This window comes from Vanacampus margaritifer, chromosome 9, assembly GCF_051991255.1.
Source record: "Vanacampus margaritifer isolate UIUO_Vmar chromosome 9, RoL_Vmar_1.0, whole genome shotgun sequence".
NCBI lineage: Eukaryota > Metazoa > Chordata > Actinopteri > Syngnathiformes > Syngnathidae > Vanacampus > Vanacampus margaritifer.
In genome coordinates this window covers 28,034,406-28,050,979 of record NC_135440.1, presented here as the reverse complement: position 1 = coordinate 28,050,979, position 16,574 = coordinate 28,034,406, and the positions used below count along the sequence as shown (strand labels likewise).

The window sequence follows — 16,574 nt, the reverse complement described above, 5'->3', positions numbered from 1 at the left end:
ACGACTCATAAAAGGCAAGATGCGTTTGCGGCCGGCTTTCACTTCCACTTAACATTTACGTAAAAACTAAAACAAGACGATTCTGCATTGCATGTTTCGACCCTAAAATATTCCCAATCATTTTAGAAGAATTCAATATTTTAATGATCTAACATGACATGTTTCATTTTTATATTTATTTATATTAATTGCCATTTAAATGCCTTGTTTTTTTTCCTGATATGGATCAATCTTAATCTCAATATTAGAACAGGCCTAAGTATAGTCAATTAAAATCAAAGGATGTGTAGTATCAAACAGTATTCACTTAAGTCAGAAAATAAAACAAGGATGAAGTGTGTGCGTGCGTGTTGGGGGGGGGGGACAGTCAGGGAAATGTCGCCCTCTATTGGTTTTCATTCCTATGACGTCATGTAATCCCTGCCGGTGACTGCAAATGAAGCCAAATATTCATTCATGTTATCCGACAAAATGGATGATCAAAATCATGATGTCATACTTTGGGAAAGTCAACAAGTCCTTTAAGTCAGTGGTCCTCAACCCTGGTCCTCAGGGACCGGTATCCAGCCTGCTTTCCATGTCTCCCACAGCCAACACAGGTGGAGATCGCTATCAGCCTTCTCCAGAGATTAGCTGATGATATGAATCACCTGTGTTGGCCGTGGGAGGCATGGAAAACAGGCTGGATACCGGTCCCTGAGGACCAGGGTTGGGGACCTCTGCTTTAACCTCTGCCCCACGTGCTGCTCGGGGTTCGCGGCACCTGAGGGACGTCATGGGGACCTCTCTGTCCGTACTAGGGACATCACGGTGGGCTTGCTCGACGTCGGCCTGGGGGCCATCCTCATCAACAGCTGGCAACTGGACTCTGATCCATTTCCTCCCTGCTTGGGAGCACTGGTAAGAAAGATACACCGTCTAAGTCAGAGGTGGGCATCGAGGGCCGCAGTCCTGAAGGTTTTGGATGTTTCCCTTCTCCGACACAGCTGATATATGATCAGCTCATCAGCAAGCTATGCATAAGCCTGATAACGATCTTGTTGATTGGAATCAGCTTGTGTTGGAAGTGAGAAACCTACAAAACCTGCAGGACTCCGGCCCTCGAGGACCGAGATTGCCCACCTCTGGTCTAAGTGTATCCACAGTTTGATTTCATTATTATTCATTCTGGGGTTTACAATAGCGTTAAGTCATTTACATAAATTCATCTTTGTATTTGATATTAATAATTGAAGATGTCATTTTTACTTTTATTTTTGCATGCATACAAGATCTCGTGGTATTTCGGAGCGTGCACTTTAATTTCCAGGTTTGTACTTATTTATTTTTTAATTTTTTATGCTTTATTATACATTTCTATGAACATGCACTCGCAGAGGATGCAACGCCTGAACATGGTAACAATATAAAAACAAAAATGAACATGAAAATAAACCAACTGGATTCTTGCACATCACGTCACTTAAAATAAAAAAGCGTAGACAAAAAAATGTTTTACTTTTTTTTTTTTTTTTTTTTAACCTGCAACCCTCCACTAGTCAAGTCAAATGCAGCAAAAATTGTTCCTACTGTTTTTTTTTAACCATTTATTGAACACAGAAGAAAAATCAACAAAGATCAGTCAATCCAATTTACATGAATCACATTTAAAAAAGAAAAACATTTAAGTATCGCCAAGAGGCATTGTTTTATATAATTTTGCTTGGATATTATAATGATGAAATGACATTTCTTATTTGTTACAAATTTAAGAGACTTAAATTATTTTCCATTTCAATCAAAAACAATTTGAATAAAGGTTTCAATTAAAAAAAAACAAGTAATATATCATTTTTTTGTTCTTGGATTCAAAAAGGGTAATAATGTTTTTACTTTCCAATATAATCTTGTTTTTTGATCCACGCAAAAAATAAATTTCAATATATTTCCAAAAAGCAGCTCTAATGGGGCAATCAAAAAATAAATGTGTTACACTTTACGGTACAACTTTACAAAAATAACATTTGTCATCAATATTTATAAAACGTGAAACATACATATTTGTTGGGTAAATATGTCATATTTTTTAAATGTAGTCCTCGCTTGCTAGTTTAGAACTACGACGGTCAGCTAGCGAGACGAAAAAATGTAAGACGGCGGCAATTAATGCCATCGAGATTTCAAGTCGTCTGTGTAGGGAAGGGGAATGAGGAAATGAAAATAAAATTAAAAAAAACAAAATATGTGGAATGGAGGAGGACAACTCCAAACACGTCAAATTCGACAACAAAACAGGAAATCCAAGATTTTTGCCCCCCAAGCAACTGTATAAAAAAACAGCAAGAATTAATCAAGCAACTGTATAAAAAACTGCTAGAATTAATCAAGCAACGTTTAAAAAATGAAAAATCAATAAACACTTTATTTTTATTAAATGAATGTAACAACCCGGAAGTTGAAACTGAAAACACAAACTAAAGAAAATATTCAAATAATTACCATAATGCAGTGACTTGGCTTGGGCGCCATCTAGTGGCTGACTGCAGTATCGTGGTGACCTCGTATGAACCTGCAAATCGTGTCAAATGATAAATCGTTCATAATATTTTGTTGATTTATTAAAGTAATGACAACAACTTGTGTGTGTGTGTGTGTGTGTGGGGGGGGGGGTGAAACCCTGAAAAAGTTTACTATCAAGATGCAAAGGGGAAATTTAACATCATTAAATATATAGACTTATATATCCAAATGGATTTATTTTTCTCTGGGTGTTTTTGCTGCACTACTGTCGACATGAATTTCCAAAGTACGAAATGAATACAAGTGTTCATGTTTGTGTGATTGTTCGTCGTGGAGTGGAGGAGCGCGACGAAGGGGTTAACGCTCAATATTTCAAGTCCAAAGTTCTCCTCGCTCCTCAGATGTCATCCGCCACTTGATCCGGCCAGTCATCTTCCACTGACTTTCAATTGACGTCAATTAAGAGGTAAGTATCTATTGTGCTAGTTGTTCAGTTGATCACTTTGTCCTCGTTGACGGCTCGTGTGCTCTGATTGCTTAATTGATTGCTAAATTGAAAATAGACTGAAAGTTTTCAAAGTGTTTACGAAGAAGCCAGTACAAGTTGACGGCAGCCGACGTGGGCCAATTCGTTACACCAATCTCGCCCATGTCGGTCGTTGCCAACCAAGAAATGCGACACTTGCTAGCATCACTCAGGAAAGGAAGAAGAATCAGAACATTCAAGGCGTGCTTGCTTCTTCAGGCTGTTATAACAGGGAACAAAGATTTTATTTTTTATTAATTAATGGTCATCAATAGCATATTATATTTTGGAGAACATGCAGTTATGTATATATATTTTTTTTAAACAAATAATGGTAATCAAATGTTTAAATGTGCATCAAAAAATATTAGAACAAGCCTAATTACAATAAATTTACAAACGTACCAGGAAATGAATGAAGTATTTAAAAACAAGAAATTGTATATTTTATCGGAGTTATAATTTGTGTATTTGAGAGAGAGAACGCCAGAGTAGTTGTTAAAAAAGAAGTGCAAATAAAATTAAAACATTTTTTTTTTTAAATGCTGTCTCAGCTTGCTTTTGTGATGTAGAATGAGGAAATGAAAATGAAAAAGGAACAAATGTGAAAGGAGAACAATTCTCTTTTTTTCTTCTTTTTTTTTTTTACAGGAGAGCTCAGTATTGTTCATTCGATTTGACATCATCATTGCTCTCCTTTTTTTTTTTTAAACATAAATTAAAAAAAATTAAATGTTTTTTTTTTAAATATATATACATATATATATATATATATATATATACATATACACACACATATATATATATATACATTTTTTTTTGTGTGTGAGCGTGCGAGCGTGTGTGTATTCATCAGTTCACCTAAAGCCCATTAAAAAAAATCCCATACTAATAATATAATATAATAATAAATTGCCAAATGCAGAAACATCAATGTAAGTTATCACGATGTAGTGGCTCTCGCCAACAGACAAAATTAAGTAACCAGAATTAGGTTAAAAAAATTCTATATACGTAGACCATGTTTCTATAAATTTTGATATTTGGTTTTTATTTGAGGCCGATATTTTTTCCATTAAAATGTGATTTATGAGGAGGTTAGACCATTGGTCGATATTCAGAGTTTGTTTTTTTTTCCAGTTAACAAGAATTGTTTTTTTAGCGATAGTAAGGGCTACAAGTGTAGATTGAAATTGTTTATGTGGTAAGTCAGTTGTTGTTAGGTCACGTAGCAAACACAAGTTTGGAGATAAAGGTATCCTACAGTCCAAAATAGCGGAAAGTTTTTCTAAGACTTTAGTCCAGAAATACATAACCGGAGTACATAACCATAAAGCATGAACATAAGTGTCTGTAGTGTTTTGTAAGCATTGGAGACAAATGTCGGAGTCTGAGAGTCCCATTTTCTTCATCATATATTGAGTAATGTATGTTCTGTGAATAATTTTAGATTGGATAAGTTGTAAATTTGTGTGTTTTGTCATTTTAAATGCGTTTTCACAAACTTGAATCCAAAAGTCAGATTCCGGAGCTATAGACAAGTCTGTCTCCCATTTCGAGATGGGTAAAGACATTTTATCAGTATATGAAAGTAACTTATATATTTTTGAAAGTTTTTTTGTTGTTGTCGGAGAAAGCTTGTTAATATCTTCAGCTAAAACCGGCGGTTGGAGCGTACCCCGAAGTGTTGGAATTTTTTTCTTTATCATATTTTTAACTTGTAGATAATGTAAAAAAATTTCCGTTTTTTATATTGTATTTTTGGAGCAAGGACGTATATGATATAAACATATTATCTGAGAAGAGATGGCGGAGATGTGTAATTCCTTTCTGCTCCCACACAGCTAAATGAAACGGTTGCTTGTTAAGTTGGAAGTCCACAGGGCTCCACTTCGGCTTTTGTCAATTCTAGTGCCTTCCACCAGGCAGTCACGGTGGCGGAAATCATTGGGTTTTTAAAACAATTATGACGCTTAATCGATGTTGTAATAAAGAGTAGATCTCGAAGTCTGAGGTTATTACAATCCTTCTGTTCTAGTTCCAGCCAACAGTTCTCGTCTCTGTTGGGTTGTGCCCATAGAACGATATATTGTAGCTGCTTGGCTATATAGTAGTACATCAAATTTGGTGCCTCTAGACCACCTTTGGATTTACTTTTCTGAAGAGTAGATAGACTAATCTTTGCTTTTTTTTTATTCCAGTAAAATCTTGTTACGGCTGAGTCCAACAACTGGAACCATTTAGCCGTAGGCTTAAATGGAATCATTGAGAAAAAATAGTTTATTTTGGGTAAAACTTTCATTTTAATGGTGGCTATTCGTCCTATTAGAGAAATAGGAAGATTATTCCAGCGCTCCAAGTCACTATAAATGTTATCCAGAAGTGGAGAAAAGTTTAAATGAATTAAATCAGTTCATTTAGGTGAGATTTTTATGCCTAAGTATTTTAAATGACCTCTAAGAAATGAGTAGTGTGGGTCCTGGCTTGCAGGGTTCCATGAATTTTCTGTAATAGGTAGAAGTGTTGATTTTGTCCAGTTAATAGAATAATCTGATAACTGTGAGAACAATTCTCAACATCCGACGTTTATTGTCAGCCTCTTAATGGGCGAAGTCACATAGTTTAAACAAAATAATTTTAAAAAGTGCCACTGACTTACGAAACTTTTTTTCAAAACAAAACACAAAAATAATCAAAGAAGACACTGACTTATTTTTATTGACTTGAAATGTGTCAACATTTGACAAGCAGAAGTAGCAACAGTGTCAAACATTTTCTAAAGCCGTGCTCCTAAAAATGCAGTACACTTCATGACCTTTGGTGGCAGCACCCGTTACTCTGCGGTTACGTTCTACCAAGTTCCAGCAAAATAACTTGTGACGTCAGATGGAAAACGACGGCTTTTTGTGTGCGCGTGTATTTACAAGTAATGTCTGCTAACAAGCTCGGCGTCTCGTTTAGCTTCCGTTTTGCTGTGTCGTCTGCTAGAGCGTTGACATTATTGACATGTGGATGCCTCATTGGGCGTGTTGGTCCATCCATTACTGCGATACGTCAGTGCGTCCGCCATATTGGATGGGAAACAGCACCTAAATCGAGTTTTTGTTTTGTTTGTTTTTAAGTTGCCAACCATATTAGTCGCCGCCCAGCGGACAAAGGTTGTTTGCGTTCAACTTTCAGCGACGTGGCAGGTGATGATGATGCCGCTAGTCGTTCATATTAACATCTTGCCGCTGTGGTTTTTCAAGGCAGGATGTCGGTAAGCGTGACCAAGGCGGGCGACATCACGATGCTGACACTGACCTCCGACTCCCAAAATAGCTGGCCCCTCCTGTGCCAAATGTTTGGGGGCCTGTGCTGCTCAGTGTCGCCGCACCTGAGGGCCATCATGGGGGTCTCTCAGTCTATACTGGGGGCGCTGCACCTCATGGTGGGCTTGCTCAACATCGGCCTGGGGGCCATCGTCATGGGCAGCGAGTTGGCTTATTGGCAAATGCGCTTCACTGGCTTCCCTCACTGGTTAGGAGCGCTGGTAAGAAAGTCACCCAAAAGTATGTTGTATGACCGAAAAGTCTTTTTTTTCCTAGTTGTTTGTGGAAAAGAACCTAACCCGGTAATTCATAAACATGACCAATTCTACTACTATATTACATTTCTCATTATTATTATTAGTGTGATTATTATGAAGCTGTTATGCTCGACAACAAAATCGGAGGGCAGATTCCAAAATCAGCACAAAAAAGTCTGCTTGCATCTTTGATTGACAAATTATTATAAAATTACAATTATAAAACTAACACAATGTAACCAAAGTAAACATCAAATGCAGTTTTTAAATGGTGATTTGAAATGGCTCTGTGAGAAAAGTCATTGCCATCTTCTTTATTTTACAGTTTTAATCTTTCAAAGCTAACTGGTCACAGATGGGCTACAAAGACAGCAGGGGAACACTTAATAAAAATAATTGAAAAAAAGAAAATTTTTAAACAAAAAGCACAATATTGCCCCTTAAATGTTGATGTGTTGTTGATTTCTTGTCTACCGCAGTTCATCCTCTTCGGCATCGTCTGCATTTTGTCGGAAAAGTTCCCGAGTCCGTGTCTGGTGAGTAGCGAGTTTCTTCACTTGTTGAGCGACTCGACTCATCTCATTTCTTTATATTTTTTATTTTTGAGGACCGATGTTTTTGCTGCAATATAACGGCAGCAGTTCAAAACAACAACAACAACAGAAACGTACAAAGCAGACTAATTATTCTCACAAAGTGCTGTAATAATAATAATAATGAAAGTTTTCTTACAAGTCTCCAATCTTGCAAGCATAACTGAATTTAGAAAAAGTTGTTTTATTTTACATGCAAACCAAAACAACTTGTAATATGAGAATAGCCAGATTTTCTTTTGAGGGAGAAAATTCAATCCTAAATTTTAATAGTAATCTTTAAAAAAAGGAAAAAGTGTTTTTTTATTTTTTTTATTTAGATATTTTCATTCATCTTTTTGTGGATCATCTTTTCCTTTTATTGGAGTAATTACTCATTTGTACCTTTTTGTGTTTGAGGTGTTGGTCAACGTGATTCTGAACTTGGTGGGAATCGGCTTCGCCATCGCCGGCATCGTCCTTTACGCCAAAGATTTGCATGGAGAATTTAGAATACGGTGGGATTCTTGCAACGATTTTGGCCATCGTGATGGCCCCTACTGGATCAGAAGGCGCACCACCACGACCAGCAACCTGACTCCAGCAGGAAGGGAGTACTTGAAGCGCTGCTTGGAGGGCCAAGGCCTCATCTCCGTGAGTGGGCGCTCACTTTTGTACAAAACCAGACAAAATTTGAGAAGTCGTGTTTACGAAATGGAAAGTTGTAATTGATTTAAAAAAAAATGCTATGAGTTATTTTTCAAAAAACAAACACAATTTTTTTTATACATAAAATGTTCTATAAAGAAGTGTTGCTATCCTACGAATATGTAGTTGTATTTATGAAATGAGAAGTCATCTTAAAAAAAGTCATTTTTAAAGTACAAAATATTGTTTATTAAATGGGGGGAAAAGCTGTGTTTTTACCCGAATAAAGTTGTATTTTTTTTTTTAGAGAACCAAAAGTGTAATCCTGCAAGAAAAAAATATTAATGCAATGAAAAGTAAGTAGTAATCTTAGTTGTTAGTAATAGTTGATGCCTGAACATTATACCGCCAACCACTAGGGGGCAGTGTTTCATTGTTTACCGAGTTGATGCTGATGGGGTGGCCAGGCAGGTTATCATTTTGACGTTTCTACTAGTTGACACGTGCTGCTGTTTATCGGGAGTAACAAACAATTTTGCACTTGGACTTTTTTGTGGTTTATTTGGTTGTGGATCATTTGAAGTTAGGTGATAATGTGACAATAAAGAAGCGAAAGCACAATCATGATTTGAAATTCAAAGAATATTCTGTTCATATTTTACGTCGAGTATATGTCAATTTAAATCAATAGGCCACTGAAGTGGACAAACTAGTACCTAAAATGGTCTGTTTGGTGAAGTCATATTTTAAAACGAGTTTTTTTTTTTTTTACTACTATAAAAAGGAATTAAGTGAATAAAGTTCTGCCACAATCTACGCTCCTAACTTTTGCTCGCAACTCAAGGCAAAACTCAACTGAGTGAGTCGGCTCAACTGGTTTCTCAAGGTCCACTGTAGTCGTTCTTTTCTCCCCTTAGAACATTTGGAATTGCACAAGAATGACTGTGTGTGTGCATGTGCGTGTGCGTGTGTGTAGTCACTGGTGAGAGCCATCGACGGCGTCGCCATCGTATTGTGCGTCTTGGAACTCTGCCTGGTTATCAGCTCCTGCGTGTTGGCCATCAAGTCCCTGTGTCGCCATGGCAACAACGAGCACCACGATGACCGGCAGCAGGTAACGAGCCACCTCCTGTTAAGAGACGGTTTCATCCGCCGACCACCAAATTCGTCTTAACAGACTGCAAAAAGTGTGCGGGCCTTTGACCTTTGCATGCTCCCACTGGGTCAGGTCGTTCACAACACTCGACGTGGCCTATTATGCAGACAACATGCAGATTTACTTTGTTGCCGAGTGATTGTAGTCCCTTACATTCACTCTGTCAATTGCTTGATGCAATCTGATTTCCTTCAGTCGAATAAAGACAAGACTCAAGTGATTATTTTTGGCAACAAAACCCAAAGGAAGGCGGTTATTGAACAGCTCGATTCTACGGGTAGAAGGAGAAAAATCTTAATGTTGTTACTCTGATTTGAATTCATATTTGTTTTCCTGTCGTTTGCTTTTTATGAAGCCCATCTAAGTATGAAAGGGACTGTAGAAATAAAGCTGCCTTGCCTTGGCTGCCCCCTGCTGGCGGGCTCATGAAACCAATCGCACAAGTTGACCAGGAGCAAATAATTCACGATGAAGAATGTTTTTTTTTAATGAAAAAAAGCCAGTGTCATTTATTTAGAAAGAGTGTTTTTTTTTTTTTATATATATATACTTTTTAATATTAGAAACCCACAGCTATAGGAAATAATGCTGCTAACACACACTGTCTATATTTTTAGTTCAATTGTTTTAATACTTAGTTTTTTAGACATATTTTTGTTTCCAAAATATAAAGGTTAAGAGCACTTCCTTACATTAAAAAAAGTTGCTGGTCCAAATGTTTCCAGTTCAATTTACATGACAATTTATGCTCGTTTTCCTTTTCAATTTTTTTATGTTTACATCCATGAAACGATGCCTTTTGTTGTTCTTTGGCTTTTTAGAGCCGTGATGAGCCAGAAAGCGGATACAAGTCGCTCCTGGAGGAGGCCTAATGCACCGCCATCTTCATCATCTTCTTCTTCAAAGTCTACCTTTAACATACAGTATAAATGCTCTCTTACGTCTGGGGGGGGGGGGGGGCGTTTAGCATTTGCCCTTCCTTAGAGATGCGGCAGGTTTGAATTCAATTTTAATATCTGCTTGTGTGCGTGCGTGCGTGGCACAATTGACCAATCATTTTAAATGTGGTTAATTTATATATACTGTATATACTTGCAGTATGTTCTCTCTTTTTCATGTTAAGACACGTTAATAAAGTTACAAAGTCATTTAGGGAAAAAAAAATAGTGCTTTTTTTTTTCAGCACAGTGGACCCTCGCAGATTCCCCTATATATATATATATATATATATATATATATATATATATATATATATATATATATATATATATATATATATATATTTGCCATTACACTTTGTACATTGGATCGCCTGCAGACGTACTGTACAAAAACATTTTATTTTTTTTGTCCAAAACTTCGCAATTATACAACTGGACTACCATTTTCGAACTATTTAGCCTGCAGTCGCCAAGCCGGGGAGCGATAAGTAGTATAAAAGTGTAAAATATTAAGTTACCATTTGTTGTGAAGGTTATAATAAATATAGTCCTATAACAACCTATTATGCACAAATGTGCTTTAACTGATACAGCTTCTCTGCCCTGCGCTTTTGCCGACTGCCCAGTTCCCTATTTCATCTGAAATAAAGAATTTGTATTTTGTATACATCAGTTCTCGTTCTGTTCATTTAGAACAAGCCTCTAAATGGGTGTGGCGAAACACAGTAGATTATAGCGCAAACCAGGGAAATGTCGCCCCCTCGTGGCTTTTCTTCTTACACCTCGATATGAAAACATCTTGACGTCATTCTTTGGGAACGTCGGAAAAACGACGAACGGACAAAAAGAAAACGCGACAACATCTTGTTTTTCACAAGTGGAACACTGGACTCAAAGATACATATACTTGCCATAATGTGCAATAATAAAATTACATTTAGATACTACGACGAAATTAGACAATGTTAACGATTTGGGAGGGAAAAAAAGTCACTTATGAGATTAAAAAGTCATATTATTCGAGGGGGAAAAACCCTGCAATCTTACCAAATCTAATCCATTTCCCCCTAAATTAGAAGTAACACAAATGGGTAATGGGACGTAAAATTTCAGTCAATAAAGGGTTACATATTTCAAGAAGGAAATTGTATTTACGCAAAGGGGGAAACACTTATTTACAAAATGTCCAAATAGTTTTGTTGTTGTTGTCTTTTTTCCCCCGCCACTGTAACTATGTAGTATTTTTGCTGCAATGTCAGCATTGATTGTCAAAGTACAAAATTAATATTTTGCTCCATGTTTGCGTGGCAAAATTGTCCAATTTTGGAGGTGACTGTTGACGTATACTTGATCATTTGAGTGTAAGGAGCGCAATTAAGGGGTTAACGCAGTGCCTGCATGATTCCCGGAACAAAGTGAAAGTCTTCCTCAGTGGTCCTCAGACGTCATCAACCACTTGATCCGAGTATATTCCAACGACTTTGAATCTACGCTAAGAGGCAAGTAAGAAGTTATGTTTCGTTTAAATGTAATACAGAAAAGGTCACGATATCGTCCATGTTGACGCCAACTATTGTTGTTGGATTGGGAAGCAAAAGTGACGCAGCGTGTCTTGCTGGCTCACTCGAGTAACTCGAATGTTACATTTAGGTCAGAGTTGGAGGTTGAGAGTTACTCAGAACTGAAGAATAGTAAAAGATTATATTCGAAGCTTTACACTGAAAGATTTCAACTCAAATATTTACGAACAAGCCAGGATTTTCACATGCAGTACAGGTTATGACCGTTGGTGGCAGCACCGATTGATCTTCTCCTCCAAAATGCCTAACGTGTTTTCCGAAAAGCTTTTCGAATTAAACACTAAAATAATCGAATGAGACGCTGATTGATTGATTTGTATCCATTTGTAATGTGTCACGTTTGAAACTATTAGGTGTATCAACAGTCTTATCTTGAACCTTCAAGAGTTAAACGTTTTCAAAAGCCGTGCTCTACCAAATGCATCACACTTTTAATTTAAGACACTCCCAGCATGACTTCCGTAAAAATAATTTAAGACGTCACATCGAAAAAGACGGATTTTTTTATTTACTACTAAGTGTCCAAATTGTAAACTTTTCGGTTCACTAACAACCGTTTGTTTAGTGTCTCGTTTAGTTTATGTTTTCGCTCGAGCTACACTTGTTCGTCCGTGACACAGATACGTCAGCGCCTGCGCCATATTGGATGGGGCAGCTCTGTCCTGTAAGTAAACAGGGAACAGATTAGCAAAGATTTTTTTTTTATACGCAGCCGGTGTCACCAGTACATTGAAACAGCACCAAAAACAACAAGTTTATTTTTCAATACATATATTATTATTATCGTTATTATCGTTGCTTGCTTTTTATTTTATTTATTTATTATTTTATTATTATTATATTGGAGTTAACAGTGAGCTTCAAGTATGCTGCCACCCGAATGAAGTAGAAAACAAAATGGAGCAGTTATGATACTGTAATGCTTTTGCACGTGGGTAAGGACAGCCACATTTCCAATGTGCCTTCAGCAGTTTTTTTTGTGAGTTAATACAGTATATGTGTAAGTGAGGTCAATAAATAATGACATCAGCCTACACTCACCCTTCAACCGTTGTAGCCAGCGCCGGTGTCGTCGTTGCGATGTGCCGGATGGATGTTTCATGTTGGTGACTCCACGCCGCTTTGTGTAGACTAAAGTCTTGTTGATTTTCAAAGCAGGATGTCGGTAACCATGACCAAGGCGGGCGGGGTCACGATGCTGACACTGACCTCCGACTCCGAAAGTAGCTGGCCCCCCCTGTGCCAAATCTTGTGCGGCCTGTGCTACAATCCCTGGTGCTTCTCGGTGTCGCAGCGACTGAGGGCCGTCATGGGGACCTCTCAGTCCCTACTGGGGGCGCTGCACATCATGGTGGGCTTGCTCATCATGGGCCTGGGTGCCATCCTCATGTCCAGCGGGCCCGGCTCCTCGTGGCGAATGGACTCAAGTGGCTTTCCTTACTGGTTGGGGGCACTGGTAAGAAAGACACCCCAAAAAATCCCACCTCTTGCTGAACCTAGCACTTAATTCATAAATATGTTAATCCTTGCTTTATGGACGTTTGTGTTACCATTTGTTGGATGTGTGTCATATTTATCACATTCCCAAGAAGGACCCAGGACACGCTGGAGAGACCGACGTCTCCCGGCTGGCCTGGGAACGGCTCGACAAGTGGCTGGGGAGATTGAATGTTGATCTTTTGTTGCTTTCTTGTCTACCGCAGTTCATCCTCTTCGGCATCATCGCCATTTTGTCGGAGAAGTTTCCGAGTCCGTGTCTGGTGAGTGTGTGTGTATATATATATATATACACAAATTGCTTCAAAGATTAAACAAAAAAAAGATTGTTTTCATTTGTCAACCGTCAGTCACACTGAAGGAGTCATTTAAAGTTAAATTTTTAAAAAAAAATGACAGAAAAATTAATGATCTAAAGTTTAAATTTTATATGCATAATTGAATTTACTCCAGGAAAAAGAAGATGAACAATTTGTAATACAGATTAGTGAGATTTTCTTTTGGGGGGGAAAAAAGTCATGGCATTTTTTCTAGATTCAAAAAGTAATTATTTAAGAAAGAGAAAAAGTTTTTTTTGCCTTTACAATACAGTTACAATATTGTGGGAATGGAAAACAATGTGGGTAAAAATGATGTATTTTAGAAAAAGTCTTTTTTTTTCATTCATATTTCATCATTGATTGTTTCCTGAAACATTTTGTCCTTGATTTGAATCATAACTCATTTGTACCTTTTTGTGTTTTAGGTGTTACTTAACGCGATTCTGAACATTTTGGGAATCGGCTTCGCCATCGCCGCCATCGTCCTTTACTCCATCAACATGTCTGACATATACTTGTCACGCTCGTGCCGAGGGTACGACTATTACGACGATGACTGGTCCCGAAGGCGCGACGTCACCACCACCACCTCTCCTGCGGGACAAAAGTACTTGGAGCGCTGCTCGGAGGGGAGAGTCCTCATTCTCGTGAGTGCACGCTACACTTTCATACAAAAGCAGCAGGAAATGGTCATGCTATGAGATAAATAAATCGGGTCAATCTATCGAGCGGAATAGCGACTTGGGTACCTTTGGGGGCAACATATTGCTTTGTGATTATTTTAGGAAGGAAAAGGCAACCAATTGTGGTCAGTTCTGCAAATGTTGAAGTGAGTTTGTCGAGGTTTGCCCCCAAATGAGCGCAGAGTGCAAATGTAAACATAAACAGGAGACGTCACTTTTGTTACAGGCTGCAGCTGAAATCTTTCCTCTTACTCAATAGTTTTGGGGTTGCAGCTATCAAATAATTTGGTGTTCGAATATCCTACCGAAAATGATATCAACTATTTGGGTATTCAGATAAAATTAGAAAATATCTTTTTTTGCTTATCAAACAAAATTATAATACTACAGAAGACGAAAACACATTTGACTTAATAATGAGTGACCAACTGGTTTTCAATCCACTTTTTTTGGTCCATAAGATGTGGTGACGTCAGAACCACAGTAGCGATTTTGCCGGCTAAACAAGCACAGTTGCGTTAGCCTGGTTTGAAAAAAAGTGATCAGCAGGCTGTCAGCGTCAAAGTGTGCACAATCCAGGGTTTTTCCTGTGTACAAAATTCAGAGGCGGCCGCCTCCACTTTATTGTTGCTCGCCACCTCCAGCCTGAGTGTCGGATAATGAATGAATGAATGAATGCTTTAAGATGATAATAGGCATATTTTTATTGCAACTAGTATTCTTATTATTGAAACATGGAATTATTATATGTTGCCTGTAAAAAATGAACGCGAGTCAGTTGTTGCAGACTACATGCACGTCATGGCGCATGGTCAGGATTAGGGATGTTCGATACCACTTTTTTCCCGACCGATACGCAAGTCTTGAGTAGTCGCCGCTACTGATACCAAATACCGATACCGCTCGTAAATAAAATTCCCCACCCATAAATGACTGATGATTTTAAAGAAAGATCTATATATCCCAATATATTATTTTTCCTTAAAATTGCATGTAGTTAATGGCAACTTTGCATTCATATCATTTCTAATTTCTCATCCCTGATCGTAAAACGGCCGCAGGAGGGCGGCCGATAATGGTATCGGTCATCGCCGTGAGTACCGATACCTTAAAATAAAACCGATACCTGGTATCGGCAGTCAACCATCATAGTCAGAATGATACCACCTCTGCCTCAATTTGAGCCAGGAAAAACCCTGCGTCATTTGCGCCCTTCAAAAGGAATCAAACAGTCCTCTAGGCGCTAGCCACATTAGCTTTAGCGATGCTAGCCACAATAGCATTAGAGGCGCTGGAGCTGCCGTTAAATGCTAGCAACGGGCGCGGGATAGTACAATTTCAGTGCAATTAAGTCGATTTTGTTTTAGCGTCCGTAATTATCGATTGAACTTGATTCCAAGACAACGTTGTGTCGATGTCATCGAGCTACGTCGTCGTCAGGTCGATTTTGAATAAACATTTTTGTGTTCGTGAAGATGTTGCTGAGAGCCATCAACGGCGTCGCCATCGTATTGTGCGTCTTGGAACTCTGCCTGGTTATCAGCTCCTGCGTGTTGGCCATCAAGTCTCTGTGTCGCCACGGCAACAGCGAGCGCCGCGACGACCGGCAGCAGGTAACGAGCCCAACAAATAATTCCACGCTGAGATTGGAGACGCGAGTTTTGCTTTTCCACATCCAAAGGTTCCATTTGAGCGTTGATCAAATCAACTTGCGGCTTCAAACCTTTTCTTGTTTTTTTTTGTTCTTGGGCTTTTTAGAGCCGTGACGATCCGGAAGGCGGCTACAAGCCGGTCCTGGAGGAGGTCGAGGCCTAACACGCACCGTCGTCAAAGTACGCCTTATACGGATATACAGTATGCACTCTTACATCTGGAATTTATATCAAATGTAAAAAATAAATACATCTTTGTACATTTTTGATGCGGGAAGTTTGAGTTGAATTTTGCTCCGAGCTTTTATCTGCGTCCGTGTGTCTTTTTTTTTGGGGGGGGGGGATTTTAGGTTGACTTTTTTGGAACCTGCAGCCTATTCTCTCTTTTGTATGTTAAGATGTGTTGACAAATAAAGCTACAAAGTCATTTGGGAATTGTTTTTGCTGACCCCCCCCCCTTTCCACCACTACTGTGCCCCCTCTATTTTTCTCCAATATTTTTTAAAATAGAAATTGCTAGTGTTTGGGGGGCAAGCCTAATTTTGCAAAATAGAGTTTATTTATCCTGTCTTATTTAAAAACGGGTTAAAGCAAGAAAAAAAAATCATCATGCGTGTCAAATATTGTCTGGTCTGCTATGAAAGTGTGAATGCGCAGCCCTTGTGCTCCTGATTGAGGTTAAAAAAACGGATTTGACTTTTAAAAAGAAGATCGAAATGTCCCATTCTATGGAAGATGTGGATTATTTGGACATTTTTGAATGCGTTCAATCTTCTTCAATCCCGACGAGCATTTCCAGCATCAAAACGCCGCCTTTATCGCTTACATTTGATGTTTTTCACCAATAAAACCGGGAAGATTCAAATCAATGAAATTAAAGATTATTCAGATTACATAATCCCCAAAAATGGTAAAAGCATACATACAAAATG

The 16,574-nt window shown here is 38.3% G+C and overlaps 2 protein-coding genes across 8 annotated transcripts; both read left to right on the top strand.

Moving 5' to 3' along the window:
* The first annotated feature begins 686 nt into the window (after positions 1 to 686).
* On the top strand, positions 687 to 10,570 carry LOC144057826 (uncharacterized). Of its 5 annotated transcripts, XM_077575763.1 has the most exons (8): positions 687 to 900; positions 1,272 to 1,309; positions 2,901 to 2,965; positions 6,274 to 6,557; positions 7,073 to 7,129; positions 7,586 to 7,819; positions 8,790 to 8,927; positions 9,791 to 10,570. In XM_077575763.1, the coding sequence occupies exons 4-8, from the start codon at positions 6,279 to 6,281 to the stop codon at positions 9,839 to 9,841; spliced, it is 759 nt and encodes a 252-aa protein (XP_077431889.1). In that variant the 5' UTR covers positions 687 to 900; positions 1,272 to 1,309; positions 2,901 to 2,965; positions 6,274 to 6,278; the 3' UTR covers positions 9,842 to 10,570. The 5 variants fall into 5 exon arrangements, with proteins under 5 accessions (XP_077431889.1, XP_077431890.1, XP_077431888.1 ...); XM_077575764.1 differs by lacking the exon at positions 1,272 to 1,309; XM_077575762.1 differs by having other exon boundaries at positions 1,272 to 2,965.
* Positions 10,571 to 11,278: 708 nt separating this feature from the next.
* On the top strand, positions 11,279 to 16,069 carry LOC144058507 (uncharacterized). Of its 3 annotated transcripts, none has more exons than XM_077577007.1 (6): positions 11,279 to 11,409; positions 12,649 to 12,946; positions 13,194 to 13,250; positions 13,733 to 13,954; positions 15,466 to 15,603; positions 15,749 to 16,069. In XM_077577007.1, the coding sequence occupies exons 2-6, from the start codon at positions 12,650 to 12,652 to the stop codon at positions 15,803 to 15,805; spliced, it is 771 nt and encodes a 256-aa protein (XP_077433133.1). In that variant the 5' UTR covers positions 11,279 to 11,409; position 12,649; the 3' UTR covers positions 15,806 to 16,069. The 3 variants fall into 3 exon arrangements, with proteins under 3 accessions (XP_077433133.1, XP_077433134.1, XP_077433135.1); XM_077577008.1 differs by having other exon boundaries at positions 12,646 to 12,946; XM_077577009.1 differs by having other exon boundaries at positions 11,279 to 11,413; positions 12,646 to 12,946.
* The last annotated feature ends 505 nt before the right edge of the window (positions 16,070 to 16,574 follow it).

Bases quoted from the DNA above. Each gene is read 5' to 3' on its own strand.
- LOC144057826 (XM_077575764.1), top strand. From the start codon at position 6,279: ATGTCGGTAAGCGTGACCAAGGCGGGCGACATCACGATGCTGACACTG. The intron at 6,558-7,072 runs GTAAGAAAGTCA...TGTCTACCGCAG, and splicing joins CTCACTGGTTAGGAGCGCTG to TTCATCCTCTTCGGCATCGT. The intron at 7,130-7,585 runs GTGAGTAGCGAG...TTTGTGTTTGAG, and splicing joins AGTTCCCGAGTCCGTGTCTG to GTGTTGGTCAACGTGATTCT.
- LOC144058507 (XM_077577007.1), top strand. From the start codon at position 12,650: ATGTCGGTAACCATGACCAAGGCGGGCGGGGTCACGATGCTGACACTG. The intron at 13,251-13,732 runs GTGAGTGTGTGT...TTTGTGTTTTAG, and splicing joins AGTTTCCGAGTCCGTGTCTG to GTGTTACTTAACGCGATTCT. The intron at 13,955-15,465 runs GTGAGTGCACGC...GTGTTCGTGAAG, and splicing joins AGGGGAGAGTCCTCATTCTC to ATGTTGCTGAGAGCCATCAA.